Source organism: Leopardus geoffroyi, chromosome B1 (genome assembly GCF_018350155.1).
Source record: "Leopardus geoffroyi isolate Oge1 chromosome B1, O.geoffroyi_Oge1_pat1.0, whole genome shotgun sequence".
In the NCBI taxonomy this organism is placed as follows: Eukaryota; Metazoa; Chordata; class Mammalia; order Carnivora; family Felidae; genus Leopardus; species Leopardus geoffroyi.
Genome location: NC_059327.1, coordinates 53,612,021 through 53,638,829, shown reverse-complemented (window position 1 = coordinate 53,638,829; position 26,809 = coordinate 53,612,021). Strand labels below are relative to the sequence as shown.

The window sequence follows — 26,809 nt, the reverse complement described above, 5'->3', positions numbered from 1 at the left end:
CAAGAACACTGCCCAAAGATGATCATTTGATATGTGCATTTGTAGGGAAAGCATTTACATATTACATTATAGAAACCAAGCCTTTATTTATATCAAACTGTTGCTTTTCTGAATTAATTTGACTCTTTTTTCATTTTAATTTTTCCTGGAAAAGTGCATGATGGGAAATTTGCAAGCAATGAAATGATGTGAGGCTTGTTTCAGTATCATTTCCTACTTTAAAGAGAAAATTGGTTAAATTAATTTTAAATTAATTTTTAAATCTAATTCTGTAATCAAAGTAAAGCTTTTGGAATTACATTTGTTGAAGATGAGCTATGTAATGTCATTGTAAATTCCATTGAGAAGTCTCTCTTAAATTCACTTAAAAAGTTCAACATTGAAAATAAATGTCACTTGCTTATGATAGAGCTGAATAAAATCTCTGTTGGAATTCATCACAGTTGTAAAAAAGCCAGTAAGTCACAGGGATAAAAGGTACAGCATAGGGAATACTGTCAATGGAATTGTAATAGTGATGTGCGGTAAGACATGTTAGTTGCACTTAAGGTGAGCACAGCATAACTTAAAAGAAAAAAAAAAGAATTCTGTGGAGCTGCAGCGTTTTTGGAATTAGTTATGATGCATATATGATTTATTTTATATCCATAAACTCTTACACTCTATCAATGAAAGAGTAGCAGTAGTCATTAACATTTATGACTTGTATCTGACAAAGCTGACGAAGAATTAAAAATTACATTTGATTATGGCACAACATGCCTTCTCTATTTACTGCTTGTTATCTGGGAAATTTTTAAGAAGTATGAACATTTGAAGAAGTATTTTGTAAATCGTGTATGTTCTGCAATTGTATTGAACTTTTGATAAATACGTTCTCTAAATTTTGGTTGCAGTTGTTTAAGATCAGTCGGAAATATTTAATCAAATTATTTTAAGAATGGAACACTAAAATTTTGGATTTTGAAGCTTTTAGAAATGGTAATTATAAAAATAAAATTTCTATGCAGGAATATCTTGAGATTAATCCCTATAATATAAAGGAAAAAATAATAAAATCTTAAATGACATGCACTATTTTTTTATTGGAATTTGATGGCTGTGTTTTGGAATGGGAAGATTATATTGATAGACTGCTTGTTTTTAATTGTATAACTTATACTGAAATGGAAATGGAATTGAGAAGACATATACACCCAATCTAAATTAGACAAAAAATTAAAAAAGATTCCTAGGTAGAAACAATTAATTTGACTGAGTTTTGTCCTAAAAAAGATATTTATTGATAAAAACCCCTCTTATTCAAGACAAAGACAATATCTATAAAAATATATGGCTGAAAGGGGCGCCTGGGTGGCGCAGTCGGTTAAGTGTCCGACTTCAGCCAGGTCACGATCTCGCGGTCTGTGAGTTCGAGCCCCGCGTCGGGCTCTGGGCTGATGGCTCAGAGCCTGGAGCCTGTTTCCGATTCTGTGTCTCCCTCTCTCTCTACCCCTCCCCCGTTCATGCTCTGTCTCTCTCTGTCCCAAAAATAAATAAACGTTGAAAAAAAAAATATATATGGCTGAAATAGTTACTTATATCAATATAGAATACATAAAATCAAGCTCTGAATTTATCAAGTATTGTAGCTACCTCAACTATAGAGAATATTTTGTCATTGAAATCATTATATTATATGGCAAGGTCAACTGATAGTGTTAACACTTTCAAATTTAATACCAAAATTGCAACTTTAAAAAGAATTCCAATTATTTTGGTTTTCTCTTTAATATATATATATTTATATGTATGTTATACATTTATATATATAATAAATATACATAATATGTAAATGCATATATTTATTTAGAAAGACATACTTTATTAATTATTACTATTATTATTTTGAGAGGGAGAGAGGGCACCAGCACAAGTGGAGGCAGGGCAGAGTGAGCAAGAGAGCAAATCTCAAGCAGGCTCCATGCAGAGCCAGAGGTAGGTCTCCATCTTCAGACCCTGACACCATGACCTGAACAGAAATCTAGAGTCTGACACTCAACTGATGGAGCCACCTAGGCACCTCAGAAAAGATAGATTTTAAAAAGAAATAGTTTAGGACTATTTAATTTACCCATTAACATTCTAAAAAAACCTGTCAGTTAATAACTATTATAAAATACAATAATTTCAATATCTGTGGTGCCTTTCCTTTAGTCTTTTAAGTGTCCCCATTTTAAGAAGTTATAGGTTACCCTGATAATAGGGAGGAGCTTTAGCGCCTTTATGGCAATGAGAAGAAATGAGTGGAAGACCACATGAACCGACGTCATTTCGCCACTTTCAACCCTTTCCACCCTCCACTTCAGGATGTTTCACCATGGCTCTGCGGGGCTGTACCTTCACATCCAACAAAATCTGAGGCTGGTAAAATCCAGTTCTCCTGGCATCATCATACTTTGATGTTTTCCTTTGTTGCGGGGATACAACGTTTCAGCCATACCTTCCAATCAGTTCTTATCTTCATTTACTCAGCCTTCAGGCTTTGTTCTAAAATCTTTTTGTTCCCTCAAATAATATGATATGGAAGCTACTTGGGTGTAAACCTCATGGTGGATCAGTTAGAAATTGAGATTCCCAGCTATATTACACGTTCATGAAACATTTATAACCGTACACATAGCCCGTGTGTGTATACACACACACACACACACACACACACACACACACACACAGAGTAAAAGAAGAGGGGTCACGACAAAACTGGTTAACACTAGTAAGAAAGGATTGTTCAGTTGAGGCTAAAACATGTTTTTGTTTTTCAGTCTCTTTTGTTCAAATTTCCCAGTATAAACGTGCCGGTTTTGAAGACATCATTTAGATGTATTATGTTATCATTAAAAAAAAAAATCAAATAACCTTTGGTTATTTAAAAAACAGTTCAAAAGACTACAGGAAAATAAAAGAAAAAGGATATTGTTTAATACCTTATAGTAGTATGTAAAAGAAATACTTATTCAAAGGGAAGGTGTGACTGACAATATATTTAAGTTGAAATCCGTTTTGAGAGTTATAAATAAACTATAGATTCACGTTCAGTTTTAAGTGACCTAGAATCACATTTGGCCCAGCTTTCTCAGTCAAATAAAGGAGAGAGAGAGAGACTGAGATTTCTCGGTTTGACACAGCTTGCAAACGCTGATGTCCTTAACTAGCAGCTGGAATGTAAAAAACAAGAGGAAGAAAATGCTCACTCTTGGCACATGTTTGCTGATTATTGCCAGGAGGAATATTACTCAAGTAAATTTTATTGACTTGACAAGGAACAACTGCTATGTCAAAATGTATTTAACTAAAACATTTTTATTTATAATTTGTGCATTATTTCGAATAATCTCACCGTTAACCAGGTTGTTATATGTGGTTTCGTTTAAGTTATAGGCCTGCTAAATTATCTTAATAATTACACTTTCTCTAAGACTCTCTGGTAAACTAACCTATAGCAATTATTCTACTAGTATTTTGGCTACTAGAACTAGATTTAAAAAGAACTAATGCTTGTTATAAATTTGTGAGCTATTAATTCACAGAAGTTTGCTCTGTCCACTTGATAGTTGTGTGACTGTGGGAAAGTCACTTTACCTTTCTAAACCTTCATTTGCTGATTTTTACAATAAAAAAAATAATAAAACCTATCTCATTAAGTTGCACTTAGGATTAAATCAAATAATATATGTAAAAGATAATACAACCACTGTGATATCATCTTTTTGTAAGACACAACTACACCATCTTTTTTTTTTATTGTCATGTGTTTAGAATATCTGATAATCAGCAAAGTCAAATTAGAAAGATGAGGACAGACTGAGACAGAATAGTCACGGTGTTAAAAGGGTGCAATAATGTTTAAGTGGGAAGTAATTTTATGAGTAGCTAGTTCATCAATGAATATTTTTGTCTCAGGGAAAACTTGCTTTCTAACTAACATTGTAACTGTAGAGGCTTCAGTAATAAATACTCGGAAAAACAAGAACCATCTGTATCTCTAACTAGCCAGGCAAAAGGCATAGCATTATTTTGAAAAATATCCACACTGTTTTAAATTATGAAAGAGCTTGAAAACAGTAGAGATCATTAGGAAATAATTGTGAGAAATCTTCACCAAACTCCTTAAATAGTCTCCAGAGTAACCAATCTGCATCATATCAGATGTGGTTTTGAAATGAATCTGCAAACTAAATAACAAAAACTTCCCATCTGTCTTTAGATCTTTCCATCCAAAAACCCCATTAAAGCGTATTTTGAAAGTTTCTTACAATTTGTGTCTAATTTTTTTTTAAGTTGACCTTAAGAATATCTTTTCCTATAGTTTTAGGGATTTAGGCTGTTCCTTGTGGAAAAGGGCCCTTTCCTCCCTGAATTATTTCCTTGTATTTTCTTTTCTAACCTGAGTAATTAAAATTTCTTTAGCTTTTTCACACTGGTGAGGTTTTCCTGTTTTGTTGCCAACATTCGTCTTTAGATAGGAAATCAGGAATTAGATCTTTTATTGATATAGTGACAGATTATATACACCATGTCATCTTTGGCTTTTTACAAAAAATGAAGCTTTATTACGAGTCTAGGAAATTATTACTCAATATTCTACAAAGATTAAAAATATCCTCCATCCCTTACTTTGCCTGGGAAACCTGTCAATTTTGAAATTTCCTTATGGTATAAATCAAAGGCTGAAAATTAAATCTTTCATTTTGGTCTCACCCCTATTCCTGCACATCAATTTCTACAGTCAATCCCTCAGGGGCACAGTCTAAGTCATAATATGGCTGTGTTTCCTTCCCTCACAGATTAGCTATTTGTGAAGCAAACAGACAAAATGCATTTATAAATAAAACTGTGATATCAATAAAAACTTGTCTTTTGAAGAGATAGCTTTGTGTTTTATTTCCTACAGCCAATTAAAAAAAGAAAGGATTAGGGGCGCCTGGGTGGCTCAGTCCGTTAAGCGTCCAACTTTGGCTCAGGTCATGATCTCGCAGTTCAGAAGTTCAAGCCCTGCGTCGAACTTGGAACCTACAGGCATCCTTAGAGATATATTATTGGTTCCGTTCCAGACCACTGTGATAAAGCAAATATTGCAATAAAGCTAGTCAAATCATTTTTTGGCTTCCCAGTGCATATAAAAGTTATGTGTATACTATACTATAGCCTATTAAGTGGGCAATAGCATTAAGTCTAAAAAAACACACTGTACCTACCTTAATTTAAAAATATTTTATTATTAAAAAATGCTAACCATCATCTGAGCTTTCAATGAGTCATAAACTTTTTTGCTGGTGCAGGGTCTTACCTTGACACTGATGGCTGCTGAGTGGTCAGGGTGGTGGTTGCTGAGGATTGGGGGGGCTGTGGCAATTTCTTAAAATAAGGCAACAATGAAGTTTGCTGCATCGGCAGACTGCTTTTCACCAATGATTTCTCTGTGGCACGTGATGCTGTTAGATAGCATTTTACCCACATCAGAACTTCTTTTAAAACTGGGGGGGGGGGGCTCCTGGGTGGCTCAGTGGGTGTAGTGTCTGACTCTTGATTTCAACTCAACTCATGATCTCACGGTTTGTGAGACTGAGCCCTGAATCAGGCTCTCTGCTGACCGCATGGAGCCTGCTTGGGATTCTGTCTCCCTCGCTCTCTGTCTCTTCCTTGCTTGCACGTGCTCTCTCTCTCTTTCAAAAATAAATAAACTAAAAACAACAACAACAACAACAACCAAAAACCTGGAGTCAATCCTCTCAAACCCTCCTGCTGTTTTATTGACTAAATTTATGCAATACTCTCAATCCTTTGTTGTCATTTCAACAGTCTTTACAGCATCTTCACCAAAAGTAGATTCCATCTTAAGAGACCACTTTCTTCGTTCATCCGTAAGAAAGAGTCCCTCACCTTTTCAAGTTTGATCATGAGCTTGCAGCAATTCAGCCCCGTCTTCAGGCTCCACTCCTAATTCTAGTTCTCTTGCTTCTCTACTACTTCTGCAGTGACTTCCCTCTCTGAGGTCTTGAGCCCTTCAAAATTTTCCGTGAGGGTTGGAATCAACGTCTTCCAAACTCCTGTTCATATTGATATTTTCACCTCTTCCCATGGATCACAAATGTTCTTAATGGCACCTAGAATGGTATATCCTTTCTAGGTTTATAATTTACTTTGCCCAGATCCATCAGAGGAATCACTAAGTATGGCAGCTATAGTGTTACAAAATGTGCTTATTAAAAATAAGACTTGAAAATCAAAATTACTCCTTGATCCATGGGCTGCAGAATGCATGTCATGTTCGCAGACTTGAAAACAACATTAATTTCACTGTCCATCTCTCACAGAGCTCTTGGGTGACCAAGTGCATTGTCAATAAGCAGTCCTGTTTGGAAGCAAATCTTTTTTTCTGAGCAGTAGGTCTCAACAGTGGGCTTAAAATATTCAGTAAACCATGCTGTAGACAGATGTGCTGTCATCCAGGCTTTGTTGTTCCATTTAGAGCACAGGCAGAGTAGATTTAGCATAATTCGTAAGGGCCCTGGGATTTTTGGAGTGGTCAATGAGCATTGACTTCAACTTAAAATCACCAGCTAACTTTGCCCCTAACAAGAGAGTCAGCCTGTCTTTTGAAACTTTGAAGCCAGGAGCTAATTTCTCCTTTCTAGTTAGGAAAATCCTAGATGACATCTTCTTTCGATAAGTGGCTGTTTCCTCTACACGAAAAATCTGTTATTTAGTGTAGCCACCTTCATTAATTGTCTGAGCTAGATCGTCTAGATAACATGCTGCAGCTTCTACATCAGTTCTTGCTGCTTGACTTTGTGCTTTGATGTGATAGAAATAGCTTCCTTCCTTAAATTTCCTGAACCAAACTCTGCTAGCTTCAAACTTTTCTTTTTTAGCTTCCTCACCTCTCCCAGTCTTCACAGCATTCGAGAGAGTTAGGGCCTTCCTCTGGAACACCTTTTGGGTTAAGGGAATGTGGTAGCTGGTTTGATCTTCTATCCAGACCATTCAAACGTTGTTCACATCCGCAGTAAAGCAATTTTGCCTTCTTATCATTTGTGTTCACTGGAATAGCACTCTTGAATGCCTTCAAACTTTTTCCTTGTTATTGGCTAATGGGCCATTCCAACTTGGCTAATTGGCCTAAGATCCCTAGCTTTCAGCTTATCTCAGCTTTTGACATGCCTTCCTCACTAACCTTAATCACTTCTAGCTTTGATTTAAAGTGAGAGATATGTGGGGGCACCTGGGTGACTCAGGCAATTAAATGTCCAACTCTTGATTTCAGCTCAGGTCATGATCTCATGGTTCCTGAGTTTGAGTACAGAACCTGCTTGGGATTCTGATTCTCTCTCTCTCTCTCTCTTTCTCTCAAAAAAAAAAAAACTTTTAAATAAATAAATACAGTGAGAGATCTATGAATTTTTCCTTCATCTGAACACTAAAAGGCCACTGTAGAGTTATGAATTGGCCTAATTTCATTATGTCTCAGAACATAAGGAGGCCCAAGGAGAGGGAGAGAGATGGGGCGATGGCTGCTCAGTGGGGCAGTCAGAACGCATACATTTATTGACTGAGTTCACTGTCTTATATGGGTGTGACTCGTGGAGCCCCAAAACAATTACACTAGTAACATCAAAGATCACTGATCACAGATCACTGTAAAAAACACAGTAATAATGAAAAAGTTTGAAATATTGTGAGAATTATCAAAGTACGATCCAGAACCCAAAGTGAGCAAATGCTGTTGGAAAAAATGGTGTTGATGGACTTGCCTGATGCAGGCTGTCACAAACCTTCCACTTGTAAAACACACGTAATGTCTGCAAAGCACGATCAAGTAAAAGCACAATAAAATGAAGTGTGCCTGTATACATGGGGCACCATTCTTTCCTTTGGCTTCAGAGGAATTCTCAGTGATGAGATTCAGCTTTCTAGGTCACTCTAAGGATAAAGTGCAGTTTTACTGTGGTTAGTTCATGTTGATTTTAAATGGCAGCAGAATGAATCACTATGATAAACACCATTTGAATTGCAGCTAAGACATTTCTATTTATAGTTAAATATTGAAAAAAGGTAATTTTGGTTTTCTATTTTTTCTTGAAGTTCAGCGCGAGTGCTACATGAATGTACGTTCCACGAATAGAATAAGAATATTTGAAAAACAATCTCTAGGAAACACATGTTAAAATGTTACAGAGTTTTCAGTGACTTTCTCTGTTTTACCTTTTCTGTTCGTCCTCCAATTTTCATTATACTCAATGATGCTATCTTCTTTTCCTCTCTTTTGCTCTTTCTATCTTTCTTTCTTTCTTCCTTTCATGTTTAATTTTGAGAGAGAACAAGGGTGCGCAAGTGGGGGAGAGGGAGAAAGAGGGGCAGGGCACACGATCTGAAGTGGGCCCCAGGACGACTGCAGAGAGCCTGATGTGGGGCCTGAACTCAGGAACTGCAAAGATCGCCAACCCACTGAGCCACCCAAGTGGCCCCTTTGCTCTTTATTTTTAAGACTACCTTCAGGAATCTCGTTTATCTTCACGTCTCCAAGCAATATTGCCAATCTTATTTGTCTATATTTTCACAACCATTTCTTATTCAGGCTGCATTCCAAAACATCCAGGAATCTAAAATAAATTTCTGGTGAAGTTATGTATTTTTACAAGAAACACAGCATATTTAAGCAGAAGTCAGCTTCTGCACTATTTTCTTCATGAATCGACTCTTTTCTAACTCATGTAACTGAAGCAACACTTAATCCTTGTGATTAAAAGAAAACTTGAATTGTCTTTATGCTTAATTCTTTATGCAAGTCATTGAAAAAGTCCTCAAAATGTTCTGTTTTTCTCATTATTGTCTCAGGTCTTTGAATTTCTCGTTAATTTATGATGACATTAGCTATCCACAGGGTATGGATTTCTTTTCATTCTCTTTTTCAAATACAGCTTTTGCCTCAGGTTCTTTTCTAATGTCTGATCAGTAGATATGACTGGAAAAGATGAGGTGCTCATGATTTTCTTGTATTGTTTCCAATCTAGTGGACCCACTATTATTTTCTTCTCTCCACCCTGCATCTCTTATATGCAACCTAATTTCTTTTTTTCTTTGAAGAGTTTCTCCTAGGTTCTTAGACCTTTCAAAGCACCAGTTTTAGGTTTTTTTATGTGATTCTTTGAATGCTCTATTATTCCTTTTTCGTCTTCTTGAATAAAAGCCTTAGCTCCATGGTTGTTAGTATGAAGTTCTTTCTTTCTTTCTTTCTTGCTTTCTTTCTGTCTTTCTTTCTTTCTTTCTTTCTTTCTTTCTTTCTTTCCTTCTTTCTTTTTTTAATAAAAGATCCATTTTATTTTACAGGATTTTGAGCTCAACAATCTCCTTTATTTCTTTAAACAAAAAGTCACTTACTAAATGCTATCGGTTTCCAGATCTACCATTGCATAGTAATATGTAATAATTATTGGAATATAATTTATAGCAACTTTATATTGTAGTTAGTCATATTGCATTTTAGAGAGAGATCACAGTCCATCATGTGTTGATTTTTAGGAATTGATTAAAGCTTCCTTTGTGGATTTTGTAATTGTAACATTTTTGTAAATGTTCTTGCATGCTAAAACAATGAGTTTCTCTTTATCTATCTTTAAATTGCTTCTGTTCCAATATTTATACCTGTGCTTTCAAGTAAATTACTGATTTGTCTATTTTTTTAATTGTAGTTCTGCCTGCTTTTGCTTTATGTATTTGGAAGTCATAGGGAAGATGTTTTTATAATTATTACAGCTTCTTCATGTATGATTTCTTTATCAACATGTTACTCAAGCATTTGTGTCCAATAATTTTTTTTCTATACTTATTTTTTTCTGATATTGAAATTATTATCTGGGAATTTTTTAAGAAACATTTCTAGATAGACATTTTTTCTGTCTTTTTTTCCCAAATTTTTTTGCATAATGGTTTTAAAAAGTGTTTAGTTGACAACATATTGTTGGGTCTTAATATTTGTTAACATCTAGTTTGAGAATCCCTATTTTGCTATGTTAATTTAACCTTTGCATTTGTTTTAATTATGGTAGCATTGAAAGCTTTTTTTGCTCTTTTTCTATGCTTCCTCTATACTATATTTTAATTTCTTTCATTTTTCTCCTTTTCCATTTTCTAGCTAATGAATCAGTATTTTTTAGTTCTGGCTTGAAAGTTATTTATTCCCTTTCATGCTACCCTTGGCTTATACATTTATTTATTTATTTATTTATTTATTTATTTATTTATTTATCTCATCAGTTTCTATCACAGGACTTCTCTTCCCCAGGCCTCTTCCTGCCCACCTCTTTCAGTAACTTGCTTCTCCAAATGCTAGGAATTGTGTGTGACCCAGGATTTTAAATCCAAGTCGTGAATATACACTTTTAGGGGTGTGAGGTCATTGCGAATTTAGACAAAATATACTTCTCTGAGTATTTTATTCACTTTCAGCACTGCTCTTCCCTTAGTCACTTTTCCTCTTGTGCTAACAGTATCCATGAACATATACTTATCATTTGTAGGAAGAACACCTCAACTGGTCCTCCAGGTCCTTAGAAACAGGGACTTTTGTGCTTTATGTATGTTGTGTTGTGTGGAATATGATACTTCATAGATATTTTCCAGCTGACTCTTAGATGAATGAACATTGCTCAGGTCACTTAAGACCATCCTGACCAGTGACAGACATTATTGAACATTCATTGAATTTAAGAAAAGTGGATCATTACAGACCATTAAAACCTTTGCCTTTACTAAATGGGTAATGGTAATTAAGGAGGGCACTTGTGTTGAGCACTAGGTGTTACATGTAAGTGACAAATCACTAAATTCTACTTCTGAAACCAATAGAAAGATAGATACATAGACACATAGATAAAATCACACCGAAGCTTTGGCAACCCCTCTACCTGACACCATACACAGAACTCAATCCAAGATTATTAAAACAAAACAACACACACACACACACACACACACGCACACACACAAACCCTTTGCCTTTGGGGCACCTGGGTGGCTTAGGCAGTTGAGCATCTGACTTCAGCTCAGGTCTCAGGTCATGATCTCACAGTTTGTGAGTTCAAGCCCCCACATTGGGATCAACTCTATCAGACTGTCAGCACAGAGCCCGTTTTGGATCCTCTGTCCCCCTCTCTCTGCCCCTCTCCCACTTGTGTTCTCCCACCCAAAAAATAAATATTAAAAAAAAAAACCTTTGCCTTTAAATTATGTGTCTTTTTTGCTCCTTTTCTATGCCTCTCAACCCAATTTGCTTTCTTTTTCTCCTTTGCAGTCAGAATTCAATCAATAAAAGACACTGGTTTCCTTATAGCTCTTGCTTTCCAGCAGATTAACTTGTCACTTTAAACAGTTATTAAAATAAAAAAAAAAGGTGAGTGATTGCTCTAAAAGAGTTCACGAAAAGTATCTTGAAGGACTTGACTTCAGTAGCTTCTGCTTTGACAAGATTTTCTTAGCATCTGCTAAAGAAGTTTGATAAACAGTATCTCTGTTGTGAGCTTGATTAATGTTTAATAAGGGAGCAGGAAGTGTTTAATGACATGTGAGGCAAACTATTCGTTCCTGATAAAGGAAATACGAAACAAGAGGGAGGGGACAGGAGGCTCTGTTTTCCCACTTAGAGTTTTTGATTGATTTGGAAATGTTCTGGGAAAAGCAGAAACAATGAAAGGTCCTGTTATGTCAGCTTTTTGTTCTGCAAAATAGCCCAGTATGCTTTCCTTACTCTAAAAAAGAAATTCCTATGACCCAGTTATCCCTCAGGCACTGTACTCTTTCCCATCTTTCTTTAGTAACTAATATTCACGGAGTCATAGATGTTACTCACCACTCCCACTTTCTCATCATGGACTTAAAAAAACACATAAAACTTCGAATCCAGATTTGATCCTCACCATTCTAACCACATTTGTCTTTGTCATAAATAACAATGGCTCTGTTTTCAGTTGCCTTAATTTTTTTTTTTTTTTTTTTTTTTTTTTTGGTAGCATTTGATGCTGTTAAACAGATCTCAGCAGTTTCTTTTGAGATCGAATGATACTGATTTTAATTTGCTTTCTAGGACCATCCCTTGACTGGAAGTCCTTCCAACAACCTCTAAATGCAGGCATTTCTATAGGGTCCTTTCTTCTTTGTTTCCTTCTCTATCCTCCTTCAGAAATTTTATCTTACTGTTTGAACCACTTCCTATATGGCTTTTAATAGTGTTTCCCCACTTCTAACTCCTCCTTTTTGGCTTTCTATAGCTAAATTCCCCAAACCTCTAATATATGAAGATGAGATTTGTTAATATTCCCTTCCACATTTATTTCTCATCCTACTTTTTTTCTCTGTTAATATTTCTAGTATGATTCTATTTACCTAAGCTCTGAGCTCATCTGCTCCTAGAGACTCTGCTCCATTTTGTGTCAAAGCAAATGAAGGGTGGTAGCCTCTTGCCGCCCCCAAATATGCCACGTTAGCACAAGGATTATTTTGAGCTAAAGATGCTTGAAAAATAGCCAATGCCAGAAGGACACTCTAATCCCCTCCCTCCCTTTTTTCCCTGAAAACGGGAGATAAAAACTCATGTGAAAGATGTGTTCCCTATACCAGGAAAAAAGAAACATTCTTCAGTAGGGAATCAAAGCCCAGAGAATTCTGTACAGACCTCGTTAAAATAATTCTTATCTTCTTCGAGCTCCCCCTGCATAGTTTAGTTACCTTTGCACAATGGCCTCTCCTTGTTCAACCTGCTATAAAACATTTAGGTTTTGCCATTTCTCAGTCTTCATTTCATTCTGAGGAATCCCACATTACATAAAACTTACATTAAAAAAATTTGTATCCTTTTCTCTTGTTAATCTGTGTTATATCTGTTTAATTCTCAAGCCCAGCTGAAAAAGGATAAGAGGGTAAAGATAAAATTTTGCCTCCCTTAGAGTATCAACCTCTATTGTTTCTACCTTCCACATCATCCCCCTTTGTCCCTACTTTTCTTCTTCTCTCTTTTTTTTTTTCTGAATATTATAAAAACTTCTTTTAAAAAAGATGTTTATTTATTTTTGAGAGAGAGGGAGTGGTAGTGGGGGAGGGGCAGATAGAGACGGGGACAGGGAATCCGAGGCAGGCTCTGTGCTGACAGCAGCTAGCCCAGTGTGGAGGTCAAACTCATGAACTATGAGATCATGACCTGAGCTGAAGCCGGACATCAACCAACTGAGTCACCGGGCACCCTATGAAACCTTCTTAAATAACTGTGGTTCATTTGACTGACAGAATTTTTAAGAACATTAAAAGCATAATATTGAGCAAATCCTTTTCTTGCTCCTAACTCCTGAACTGCTCCTCCTGCTTATTGGATAATGACAAGGGAGCATGAGGCAGGCTGAAGGTTAAAGCACAAGCTAGCACCCCCAACCCCAGGTGGGATCTGTGTGCTATTCCTCAAACACTCCTGGCTGCCCAAGAACAAAGAAAAGGGGTTAAAGTACTTGCCATGGTAATGTGGGAAACTAAGGCAAATGGAAAATTAAATTCCCTTACTGCCCATAGCCCATTGACAAGTCCTTGAGACTGGCAGAGTGACCTCCCTTTAGGAGCTCAGCTGCCTCAAGGATGACACTTTGCTGGGAGCAAAAGAGAACCTTAGCTCAACATTATCCCAACCTGGAGGATCCTGTAAGTCAACTTCCTTTATCTCAACTGCCCCAAGATATATGCTGGCAATCATACTCCAAGCTTATGGCCCCAGATATATATCTAAAGGATCTCATGACTGAGGTAGTATTAAACGGTAATAAATGGTGTTTCCCCAGCAACAGCTAGACCCTCAGGGTCCTGGAAACGTGTTTCCAAAATTCCTTAGAGACTTACTCTATCCCTGACCCCCTCCCAACCTGAGGGTATACAATGAGTTACTGGTCATGACCCCATGCAGCTCTTCCTGCCCATGGGTCCTGTCCCCTTGCTTTAATAAAATCGCCTTTCTGCACCAAAGATGTCTTCAAGAATTCTTTCTTGGCTATTGGCTCTGGACCCTATGAACCCCCCATCACCCCACAACTTCATCAGGTAACATCCAGCATGTCTGGTTTAGTAATTAGGGCAGTCATTTGTCTTAGATATTTTGCATATGATTTTTTTCCTGATACCCTTCTGTGTACGTCATTTTGTTTGCAACCAAGATACAGAATCAGCCTAGCCTCAAAATGCCTTCATGGTATCCACTGCTCTACTTCTGGGAATCTTTTGTTGCCCCTCCCCATTTCGATTTCTAAATAGCACTCCCAACTAACTTTGTTCCTGCGAATGCTTACAATTTAAGAACTATTTATAAAAGCAATGCATTTAAATTTAACAAGAAGGAGTTATGAAGAAAGAGAGATTTCCACTTTCTTGCTTCAAGAAGAGACATGGCCACATTCCCCCATGAAGTAGGCTCGCCATCTAGTGACGGATCCGCCACACTACAAACCTTGCCTCTGAGGCCGGCAAATCTGGAGACTCACCTTCAAATTCTCCTCAAGGAATCCATCAGACAAACTTTTTTTCCCCAGTACCACATAAAAAAGATTACACAATGATTCCTTTTTTATGGCATTGAACACTGAAAAACAATTAACTTTGGGCTGATTCTTTTTCTTTCTGTCTTTTTTTCAAAGTTTATTTATTTTGAGCGAAAGAGAGAGCAGAGGAGGGGCAGAGAGAGAGGGAGAGAGAGAATCCCAGGCAGGCTCTGTGCTGTCAGCGCAGACCCTGATGCAGGGCTCAGACTCATTAACCATGAGATCATGACCTGAGTTGAAACCACGAGTTGGAGACATGACCGACCGAGCCACCCAGATGCCCCTAAGTTTGGGCTGATTCTATAGATAAGTTCAGAGAAACAGAAAAACTTGAAATTTTTATATGTTAACATTAATCAGTGATGTACATGGATCCACTTTGCAAGACAAAATTTAAAGGAATGGTTGTAAACTTGGCTAAATCTCTGATAAAATGTGAGAAATTTTCCTTCTTCTGAGATAACATATATCACATACCCAGCAGAGTATACTCTGAATAAATATTAGCTGGGTGGTGGCAAAACGGTTCAAAGTAAGCATAAGCTTGGGAACCAGATGGTCTGCTGTCACCACCTCCATAAATTGGAACACAATACTCAAGCTCTCAAAATGGCCACTTTGACATATGGAAACATGGGGACAGCAATATCTTTTTTGTGAGTATTGAAAATAACATATGCAAAATGCTTGGCCTATAGCAAGCACTCAAGGAAAAATGGTGGTTTGTCTTTAATGATTATTATATTTTTTTACCTTTGGTAATTTGTATAGGGGTATGGCTTTTTTTCAAGCCTAAAAATGTTATTTCTAGCTTCTCAATTTATTTATAATAGTATAGACTGCATGTGTTGATAGACATCACTTTCAATATGCTGTGAAAGATAACATGCCTGTTTAGTAAATATCTGACAAAAACAATTACAAAATTATAAATTACGTAATCCATTAAAATTTGTATTTACTACACTTTTTAAAGTGCTCAGAAAAAGTAAGCTGTTCATACTTACAACTTTCCAGTTGCATTATACATGTTTGCACGTCCATTGGAAAATTCTTGAGATCCATTGGACAAGAAAGTGTTAATGTCAATCTGAAAGAGTTCAAAGTAATTATTTTTAAAAGTAATTTATGATATCATACTACTATTCTGCTGTTCAGGGTACAACTGGGAAACAATCTTTGGTGAATGACTAATAAGTATCCAAATAAAATTGTTCCAGCTTGGGTATGTTATTTACTATAGAATAGCTAGCTGTACCTTTATATAAATCTGTCTTTCAGGGAGGAGAAAAGCTGTATATTTAAATATCAAATCACATTTATTTATTTTGATCATTCATTTATTCCTTTACAGAATGCTATAGATGTCTACTAAAGATCTATATTTCCAGAAAAGACCCTCAAAAAGATATTTGAGTGGTTTCTATAAAATTAATACCAAAATGCCGAAAGGCATAGTTCCCAAGATCACCTGTATAGTATATTTGAGGAGGCAAGTATATCCGGGGAATTGGAAGAACAGGGTGCCGAGAAGCAATCCTACGTGACAACTTTCAGTTGGTCATCTTTGTAACATCGAAGAAGTGGTCCATAAACATGCAGCAGTAATATCAGAGGAAAAAAAATCTCTGAATCTAGAAGACTTGAAAGTTCTAGGTGTTAAGAGTCTTTTGCCGTAGGACTAGGGGGTTTCACCAGGTCTTACAAGGGTCAAGAAATGGTCCTCTAGAACATGTGTGACATAATCCTATGCTCACCAAAACAAACTTTGAATTTGGCTTCGCACAAAGTGAGATGACTTGATGGCACAGACCAGCATTCTGCCCACATTTCCCTTCCAGAAAGTATTTGCATGTTGGTATTCCAGATAATTCATCACTCACAAATATATATATATATATATATATATATATATATATATATAATCGGAAAAGTATATTACAAAGGTAATCTTTTTTTATATTTTTTTAGTGCTTACTTATTTTTGAGAGAGAGAGAGAGAGAGAGATGGAGCACAGGCGGAGGAGGGTCAGAGAGAGGGAGACACAGAATCTGAAGCAGGCTCCAGGCTCTGAGCTGTCAGCACAGAGCCCGATGCGGGGCTCGAACCCACAAACTGTGAGATCATGACCTAAGCCAAAGTTGGATGCTTAACTGACTAAGCCACCCAGGCGCTCCAATGACAAAAATAATTTTAAAGGATTACCAAGTATTTGTAGTTCTTGGACCAGAGGAATAAAACAAACAAACCCAAGTTTATTCAAATACAGTTCTTACCTGAGAACTCTCTAGCCAGCCCCTTTCTTTAAAGTATTCCCATTGAAATTCAGCATGTCAGTGAGCATTTCAGGTGGATTTGTTTGCCTAAACTTTGTGACAGTAGGTAGATTATTTCACCTCACTATATTTCAGAGTTCTTTGGTCCAAAATGAATGTAGCAATAGAACTTGCTCTGGAGAAACCTTGTGAACATATATGACTTAATACATGTAAAGTGCTTAGACAAGTATCGTGACACATAGTAAGCACTCAATAGATATCAGTTATTAAGGATTACTAGTATATTCTACTGCTCCAGACTGCTCCATCTACCCTTCCCCAGAATTATATATGATGGGCGAAAAGATGGCTGAATGAAATCACGCATAAAGCCTATTTAAGCTTTAACAAGAAATAATCAGCAGCACTACTAAATGTAACCACGTTCTCCAAACTGGCATTTTCATGTAGACCCCGGACATAAAGTTATAATAATGCATGTTCTACAGTGAATACTCTTGGTGAGGTCCAATTAACATAATTTGAGAGATATAAATGGACAGACATGTGAAGCTGTTGATTTTTTTAGAGCCCCAGGAGGATCATTTGACGATCCCTTCAAGTCAGAGTCCCTAGAACACTAAAATAATTCATACCGTCCACTCTTCAAAAGCTGTTTTCTCCTGGCTCAGCTAGGTTAAGCGATCCTGGAAGTAGGATCCTGTAGATCTACAAAGATCTCTCTTCAAAAGGCAATTGTAAAATCAGGTGGACACAATGTTCTCTGTCTTGCCATGGGGCTTATTAGAAGTGTACGCACAAGTATATTTTGAACACATGCACATTAATTTTCCAAACTTCCAAGGCTCTCTGGATGGCCAGTTTCAAATGTTGGCTTGGAGGATTAATTCTGTGACCTTTTGTATGAGAGTGAGTAGCATTCTTAGAATCTTTTCCAAGCTCTCACCATGCATGTGATGTCAAATTCATATCCTGGCTATTTTTTTTGGCATAAAATGAGAAACATTACATAATTCTTTTAAAAAGAAGGGCTTGAAAGGAATTACTTGGCAAAGAAAAACACACTTTGTAGAACTTCTGTCATAAATCATATCCTGAAAAACATCTGTTTATTGACATTCCTTTGTTGAAAGTACTGTACAATGATGTCTTTAACAACATATGGATTAAAAAAATACATGTCAATTTGGTGGGTGTGATTCTGAATTTCTTCATTAAAACATGACATATAAATTAAAGATACGTTCTGACCACATCAAAAGAAAACTAAATCAAAAGGCAATTAATCACATTCTACTGTTTTGGAAATGAATATCTTCTTGTGTAAGAGAGGACACGAGGTTCTCTTTCTGAGACAAGACACATAAACAGGATATGGTGTTTTTTATTTTCTCTTAAAAAGTCTTGGCTTAGTGAAGTAGTAATGTTAAAAAAGATGACTATAATCTATGACAAACAGCTGACCTGATTAAAACTGAGGTATTGTCCATTTTTGAATAAGCATTGCCTAGGTGTCTATCTCAAACATTGAGTAAGTATATATAAAAACAATAACACATCTTTTCTGACTCCATTTTTGGCTCTTTATGAGACTGATAAGTATTTGTAAACATTTTTAATGTTTATTTATTTATTTAATTTCCTTTAAAAACTTTTTTAAATATTTCTTTATTTTTGAGAGAGAGACAAAGCACGAGCAGAGGAGGAGCAGAGAGGGAGGGAGACACAGAATCCAAAGCAGCCTCCAGGCTCCAAGGTGTCAGCACAGAACCTGATGCGGGGCTCGAATGCATGAACCGCAAGATCATGAGCTGAGTCGAAGTCAGACACTTAACCGACTGAGCCAGCCAGGTGCCCCATACTGATAAGTATTTTTATTAGTTCCTAATATTTCTAATTTACTTTTATAAGAACACCTCTTGATTAATTATCGGTTTTGCAATATTGTCTATAATATCATAATAGGTAATATATCTATTGTACTCACTATGTAGTAGACACTATTTTATTTTATTATTTTATTTTATTTTATTTTATTTTATCTTGTTTTGTTTTGTTTTTTTGGGGGTATGATTTTTTTTTTTTTTCAACGTTTATTTATTTTTGGGACAGAGAGAGACAGAGCATGAACAGGGGAGGGGCAGAGAGAGAGGGAGACACAGAATCGGAAACAGGCTCCAGGCTCTGAGCCATCAGCCCAGAGCCCGACGCGGGGCTCGAACTCACGGACCGCGAGATCGTGACCTGGCTGAAGTCGGACGCTTAACCGACTGCGCCACCCAGGCGCCCCTTGGGGGTATGATTTTTATTAATTGGTTTTCTTTTAACATATCTTTTTTTTTTTTTTTTTTTTTTTTTTTTAGTTTCTCTGTTACTCTTTTTTTTAATATAATCTGTTGTCAAGTTAGCTAACATACAGTGTATACTGTGTTCTTGCTTATGGGGGTAGATTCCCGTGATTCATCGCTTACATACTACACCCAGTGCTCATCACAGCAAGTGCCCTCCTCAATACCCATCACTCCTTTTCCCCTCTCCCCTGCCCCCACATTAACCCTCAATTTGTTCTCTGTATTTAAGAGTCCTTCTGGATTTGCCTCCCTTTTTGTTCGAAACTACCCTTCCCTTCTCCCTTCCCCCCATGGTCTTCTGTTAAGTTTCTCAAGTTCCACATATGAGTGAAAACATATGGTCTCTGTCTTTCTCTGACTGACTTATTTCACTTAGCATAATACCCTCTAGTTCCATCCATGGTGTTGCAAATGGCAGGATTTCATTCTTTCTCATTGCCAAGTGGTATTCCATTGCATCTATAAACCAGATCTTCTTTATCCATTCATCAATTGATGGACATTTGGGATCTTTCCATGATTTGGCTATTGTTGAAAGCGCTGCTGTAAACATTGGAGTACATGTGACCCTATGAATCAGCACTCCTGTAGCCCTTGGATAAATTCCTAGTAGTGTTATTGCTGGGTTGTAGGGTAGTTCTGTTTTTAATTTTTTGAGGAACCTCCACACTGTTTTCCAAAGTGGCTGCACCAGTTTGCATTCCCACCAACAGTGCAACAGGGTTCCTGTTTCTCCACATCCTCACCAACATGTGTTGTTTCCTGAGTTGTTAATTTTAGCCACTCTGACCAGTGTGAGGTGGTATCTCAATGTGGTTTTGATTTGTATTTCCCTGATAATGAGTGATGTCAAGCATCTTTTCATGGGTCTGTTGACCGTCTGGATGTTGGAAAAGTGTCTATTCGTGTCTACTGCTCATTTCTTCACTGGATTATTTGTTTTTCAGGTGTTGAGTTTAGTAAGTTTTTTATAGATTTTGGATACTAACCCTTTATCTGATATGTCATTTGCAAATATCTTCTTCCATTCCATTGGTTGCCTTTTAGTTTTGTTGATTGTTTCCTTTGCAGTGAAGAAGCATTTTATCTTGATGAGGTCCTAATAGTTCATTTTTACTTTTGTTCCCTTACCTTCGCAGACATGTGGAGTAAGAAGTTGCTGTGGCTGAGGTCAAAGAGATTGTTGTCTGTTTTCTCCTCTAGGGTTTTGATGGTTTTCTGTCTCACATTTAGGTCTTTTATTCATTTTGAGTTTATTTTTGTGTATGGTGTAAGAAAGTGGTCCAGTTTCATTCTTGTGTATGTTGCTGTCCAATTTTAAATACTTTACATTATTTCTCAACTCACTTAGTCCTTACTACAAGTTTATAAGACAGATAAACTGTATTATCCTTATTTTAGAGATGAGGAAACTAACAGGTCAGCTCACCTGACATTACAAGGAAGAAATTATAGAGCTGAATTTACAACTCTGGGAGTCCAGATCTAAGTACCTCTTAGAACTTTAACCTCTAAGTACACTGCCTTTCAAAGGCATTGAAACATTTTTCATGAAAATGAGTTCTCTAATTAATATGACTTTTCAAATTTTATATTTATATAATGCAAGAAATGATATATTTCAGTCAGTATTAATTATTACATTTAAAGTAAAAGATAACAGGGGCACCTGGGTGGCTCAGTTAGTTGTGTCCAACTTTGATTCAGGTCATGATCTCGCAGTTCGTGGGTTGGAGCCCTGCGTCAGGTTCTATGCTGACAGCTCAGAGCCTGGAGCCTGCTTCAGATTCTGTGTCTCCCTCTCTCTCTCTTTCTCTCTCTCTCAAAAATAAATAAATAAACATTAAAAAAATAAAGTAGAAGATGCATAAATAATTCTTTCAAAAAAATCAGAGAAATGTAATTAAACTTTAGAAAATATAAGGAATTCCCCCATTAATTTTATATATTTACTTGAGTGTTTTGGTAGTTTCTTATGATTCTATAAAGGTCAAAAACTTTCTGGAGAAATTGGATTGCTGGAGCACTAGAAGGGAGATTCTAACTAGTGTTCTAATCTGGAATTTGTTGTCATTTGATTTTAGAGATGATTATAAAGCTTATCAATCCACCACCAGTGAAATCTCAGTATTATTGATGGTTACTTAAGGAAGCTGATGTAAGCTAAGGACCTCTTCAGAGAAATATGCATAATCACACACATGCAAAATTCTTCTTACAACAGCTATTTTATGGTATTGTAAATTGATTACCCTTGAATAAACAACATCTGTAAAAAGCATCTGTTGATAAGTTTGCCTTTTCTAGTAAAAATTAATGTTCAAAAAATACATATTGTATAAGTAAACCTTAATTCCTTTCACAACCGAATTTCAAAGAAAGAGTGATTATATTTAGTTTATTTTTTTTAATTTTTTTTAACACTTATTTATTTTTGAGAGACAGAGAGAGACAGAGCAGGAGCAAGGGAGGGGCAGAGAGAGGGGGAGACACAGAATCCGAAACCGGCTCCAGGCTCTGAGCCATCAGCACAGAGTCCAATGTGGGGCTTGAACTCCCGAACCATGAGATCATGACCTGAGCCAAAGTCAGATGCTTAACCGACTGAGCCACCCAGGAGCCCCCGATTATATTTACTTTAAATGAAAGTTGAAATCGTGTTAGGATCTTTGGCAAGTCACTGTGCATAGCATTATTGATATAAAATTTCTTCCCATTATTTGATTTTTTTAATTTTAATTTTAATTTTATTTTTTTTCAGTATATGAAATTTATTGTCAAAATGGTTTCCATCCATTATTTGATTTTTAATGAAAATAATGCTCCTGTAATATAAGCAGTAAGGTTGGATGAGTACCTAATCGTATGTATTAGTAAAGTAAGCAGTAGATAACATTAAACTGCCTCTGATGTGCTTCCATTATTTTGTGAGGATTTTGCCATCCTCACTTTACAATTGACAAGATGGAGACTTACATTAATAACTTGCAAGTGTCCATACAGTGTTCATTGACAGATTCTGGAAAATACCAGAACTTGCACATTTGGGGGGAGGGTATTTTTTTGAGGAAGATAAAAATGACTTCACTGTCTATTGTATGCCTAGAACTCTGCTGGGTGCTTTACATACATTATTTCAGGCTCAAGGTAATCAGTATTTTCACTATCATGCATATATGAAAAATGAGCCTTTCACAGCCAGAGACTTGCCCTACATCACAGCTGGTAAATCAGAGAGCCGGGACCTGGCTTGGGAGAGACAGTCCTCCTTGGACGACTTGCTGGGTATGTGCCAAGACTGCAGGCCCTGACTATTCTTTTACCTGAGCCATTTCTCAGGGTTGTCCATACAGCTGCTAATTTTGAGAGATGAGACCATGTTGTTCCTTTAGACAAAGAGAAGGCTTGCTTCCAGCTTGCTATAAAGCCAGTGGATTCCCCAAACTCAGTGTGCCACAGCCGTGTCATGGACACACAGTGTGCGTGATACCCATCAGTGCCTGGTTCATCACCCCAGTAAAATTTGAGGGCAACGGAGCAGTTAGGCAAATTTGCTGACGCTTGTGTTACTTGCTAACAGTGAGTAATACATTCGTTTGTCTCTGACTCAGAGTCTTGCGTCTTCTGTCAGCATCCATAAAATAAGTGAAAGGCTAATTTTATAAGTAGAGTAAAACCAAATCCCAACTTTGACAATCTAAGAAAGGGTCATGTTTCTGGCCCCAAGGGCCTCACTTGAAAAGTACTTCATTTAAAAATTATCAATATAATTCATGGATATCATTGAAAAAGTTCAAAGAGTATAGAAAGCATAAAAACACCAGTTATATTTTTGTCCCACCCATCTTACCCCTGGTTCAGTTCTAGCTTCTCAGAGGCAGCCTTTCTTTAGATACTCCACTAAGATTTATAGTCATATATCCAAATTGCTATTATACTATGCTTGGTTTTTAAATTTGTAAAATTATCCATTTCCTGTAAGGAAAAAAAAATTCTTTTATACCACACTCCACGCACTTAACTCTCCCATAATACTCAAAATTTAGTTAAGTAAATATTTATGGTTAAATTAATATTCAGTGCTTACGTGCTATGAACATGTAATTAGGTTCATGGTTACGTGTGGTAGTTTGCTCTAACTCTTGAGTAGCATGTTGCTTTCCTTAGTACTAATAATTGTCTCATCTTAATAGTCAACAAATTCCCTATCAGATCTACAAATTCAACACACTTCCTATCAGAGCAACGAAGTCCCTCTCAATGGTTAATATAGCAGCTAATCTATCAATTCCTTTTTTTCATGGGAACCTCTATTTTCTTCCATTCTTTCATTCTAATCAGATAGTAATCCTCTGTATCGATGTTCTGATTTTCATATTCTTTCTTTTCTACTTCTGTGTATCTTGATATAACTTCTTAGGAGATTTCTTCACTTCATCTTCCAAATGCTCTACTGATTCTTTTCACCAAAGTGAAAAACTTTGGTTTACTATTTGCTCCTGTTATGCTCTGAATGACTCCTTTTATTCCTGTCCTAGAAGGATCTTACTTCATGCATGCAATTGTCTAATCTACCTAGAGATGAATTTTTTTAATGGTCTCTTCTGCTCTCTTCATTTTCTCTTGAGTCAATCCTTTTTCTTTAACTTTCTCCTCTTTTCTCTTTATTTTTCTCTGTATGTTTCTTCTAGCCTCTGCTTCTTTTTTTAAATTTTAGATTATTGTTAATATTATAGAATGGTCTCTTTGTCTGTTTTTATTTAAGAATGAGGCAATAAAAACTATTTGGAACTCAGTTAGTAGTGGATGGTTCATTGAGTAATGGTCTCAACTGTAGGATAAAACATGGCTGCACAGATTTTTCCTTTGTGGTTCTCCAATTGTCAGCATCTATAGATCTTTTTCCAGAGGTGTATTCTTCTGACTACTACTACTCAATGAAAGAAGTTTAGAACTGGCTTTCAGCATCTTAGGGAGAACAAGAGTTTCACCAACAGTGTGCAAGCCTCATGTAATCTCTATTTTTTTTAGTACAATGACACATGATAGATGCCACCCATGCCTGAAGTCCCTACTCCTGAAGCTCTTGGCACAACCTCTCCAAGATTTTTTTTCTGTCCTGCTTTCTGCCCACTTCAGAAGGCAAAAAGGCAATTTCTACTCTGAAGGACAAGTGCAAGAAGATCAGGAATAGAAATCTCAGCCTTTTGGGGCGCCTGGGTAGCTCAGTTGGTTAAGTGTTCGACTTTGGCTCAGGTCATGATCTCACTGTACGTCAGTTCAAACCCTGCATTGGGCTCTGTGCTGACAGCTCAGAGCCTGGAGCCTGCTTTAGATCTTGTGTCTCCCTCTCTCTCTGCCCCTCCCCTGCTCATACTCTGTCTCTGTCTTTCTCTCAAAAATAAATAAACATTAAAATAATTTTCTGAAAAAGAAATCTCAGTCTTCTTTCTACAAAGTTTAAATCAATTGTTGTCCTTTTATTTCTTTTCTAGCTCTTACTTTCTGAAGTCTGGGCTGCCTTACATTTCTGAAAGTGTGAGGATATTATTTTCTTCCTTTTGGGCTCCCCCTGGTAGCTTAGGTTTCAGCTCTGTTAAGTCAGTTTTCACAAGTGCATTCATTTTGAAGCTTCCTAAAATATGTCATCATCGCTCATCTGTCACTGTCTTCTTTCCTGTTACTTTCATCCTCCTGTGTGTTAATGCCATTTTTACTCCTTATTCAGTTTATTTTTTGTTTTAGTAGGAAGTACAGATAAATGGATCTGTTCATTTATGGATAAATTCAATAAGCCAGGTCTGCCAGAACATTCTTTAAACAAGCAGGAAAGCCAAATCTGTCATGAAACATCGCAGATGTTTCATTTGTAAATTGAGTGACAAATAGCACAACTCTTGTTAATAAAGAAACTGTTAGCCATTTGAAGATTTTAAAGTCCTGTGAGATTTCTAAAAACAACTCATAAAAAGTGAAGTTAGTCTGTTTATGTGAGCCAGAGTATAACAAACAAAAACTAGGAGCCTGATAGACATCATCTGTTTCATCTGAACTCATACTGAAAGACAAAAGACGCAACTCAGAATCATTTCCTAACTTTCCCCAAAATATTACAAGAATGTAAGCAATCTAGGGGTGCCTGGGTGGCTTGGTCAGTTAAGCATTTGATTTCGGCTCAGGTCATGATCTCATGGTTCATGGGTTCGAGCCCCACATCAGGCTGTGTGCTGACCTCTCAGAGCCTGGAGCCTGCTTCACATTCTGTGTCTCCCTCTCTCTCTGCCCCTCCCCTGCTCGTGCTCTGTCTCTCAAAAATAAATAAACATTAAAAAAGTTTTAAAAATTTAAAAAATGAATGCAAGCAATCTGTAATGAATTGTCCATATCCAACAAGACTTGATATAAACAATGAAATGTCCATATATAAACTAAATAAAGAAAATAATTATGGAAGTTTTAAGATAATCATTTATTTTAGAATATTTTTCAGGTGTGACACAAATCACCACATATATCCTTTCAAGTTGTTATTTATTGAATTTACACTTATTTGATATTTAATAGACAAAGTTGAATGAGCTCCAAAGTTCAGTAGTCAAGAAATTTTAATATTAGTGTTTAAGTTTTGGTAATAATTATTGTTATGCTTTGGTACTCTTTTTTAAAAGCGACATAGTTTTCTTAGAAATGCATAATAAATAAAATGTAAATAAGATCTTTTCTAAAGGATGAACAGAGAAGCCCAAGGATATTAAAACAAAAATACAAATACCTGAAAGATAATTTATGGAAAATGAATCCCAAATGAGCAAATCCAAATATTCCTTCACTTATAAATATTTAAAGGAAGTATACATTCATAAAAATATAATCACAATGTATGAATCATCTACCATTCAGTTTACCTTTAAACTACCCACCAATTTGGCTGATATTAAGAGGCTGTTAAAAATATAGATTTTTTAAGAATTATACAGTTCCTAGATCTGGAACTTGGGTCTATTATTGGTGATTAGACACATTTGGGAAATGGTATAATAGAGGAACTCAAGCAGAACAATGGTAGCCCTTACTCAAAAATCTCAAAACATTCATAAAAAGAAAAAAAAAAAAGAAAGAAACAATAACACTGCATTTCACTGAAATCAACTATTTTAAATCTATGACTCACCTTATTGAGTAAAGAACATTTCCATTCTTGAAAATTCTTAACAATTTATTGTCTGTAGTAACTTCATGAAAGTTGGCACCTTTTTCATTGGCAAAGAACAAATCAGGTTTCCAAATGGAGTCCAACATGGAAGGGTCTAGGTCTAAAGAATCATCAGGGTATTCACTATATGCAAGGCGAGGATCGTTCCACTTCTGACGAAGGAAGATATTGACTCTGTAATCCTATGACAGAAGAAAGAAAGGGGGAAAAAAACCTGCTTTAAAAACTTTAGAATCTTATGTGCTATTCTTTGGATGCCTCTGAATTTTAGCAAAAGTCACTGACCTCCTTGTGAGCTTTCATACCTCACAATCCTCACTCATTACCACTGACAAGAGTTGTTTAAGTTACAAGGCTTT

The 26,809-nt window shown here is 36.4% G+C and overlaps 1 protein-coding gene across 2 annotated transcripts in view; it reads right to left on the bottom strand.

The window, feature by feature from the left end:
* Nucleotides 1-26,809, bottom strand: part of GLRA3 (glycine receptor alpha 3) — a 200,957-nt gene that overhangs the window by 53,566 nt on the left and 120,582 nt on the right. For both annotated transcript variants that reach the window (XM_045462605.1, XM_045462614.1), the window contains exons 4-5: nt 26,409-26,632; nt 15,614-15,696 (exon numbers count right to left, since the gene is read on the bottom strand). In XM_045462605.1, the coding sequence (XP_045318561.1) occupies nt 15,614-15,696; nt 26,409-26,632 (307 nt within the window). The remainder of the gene's footprint in view (nt 1-15,613; nt 15,697-26,408; nt 26,633-26,809) is intronic.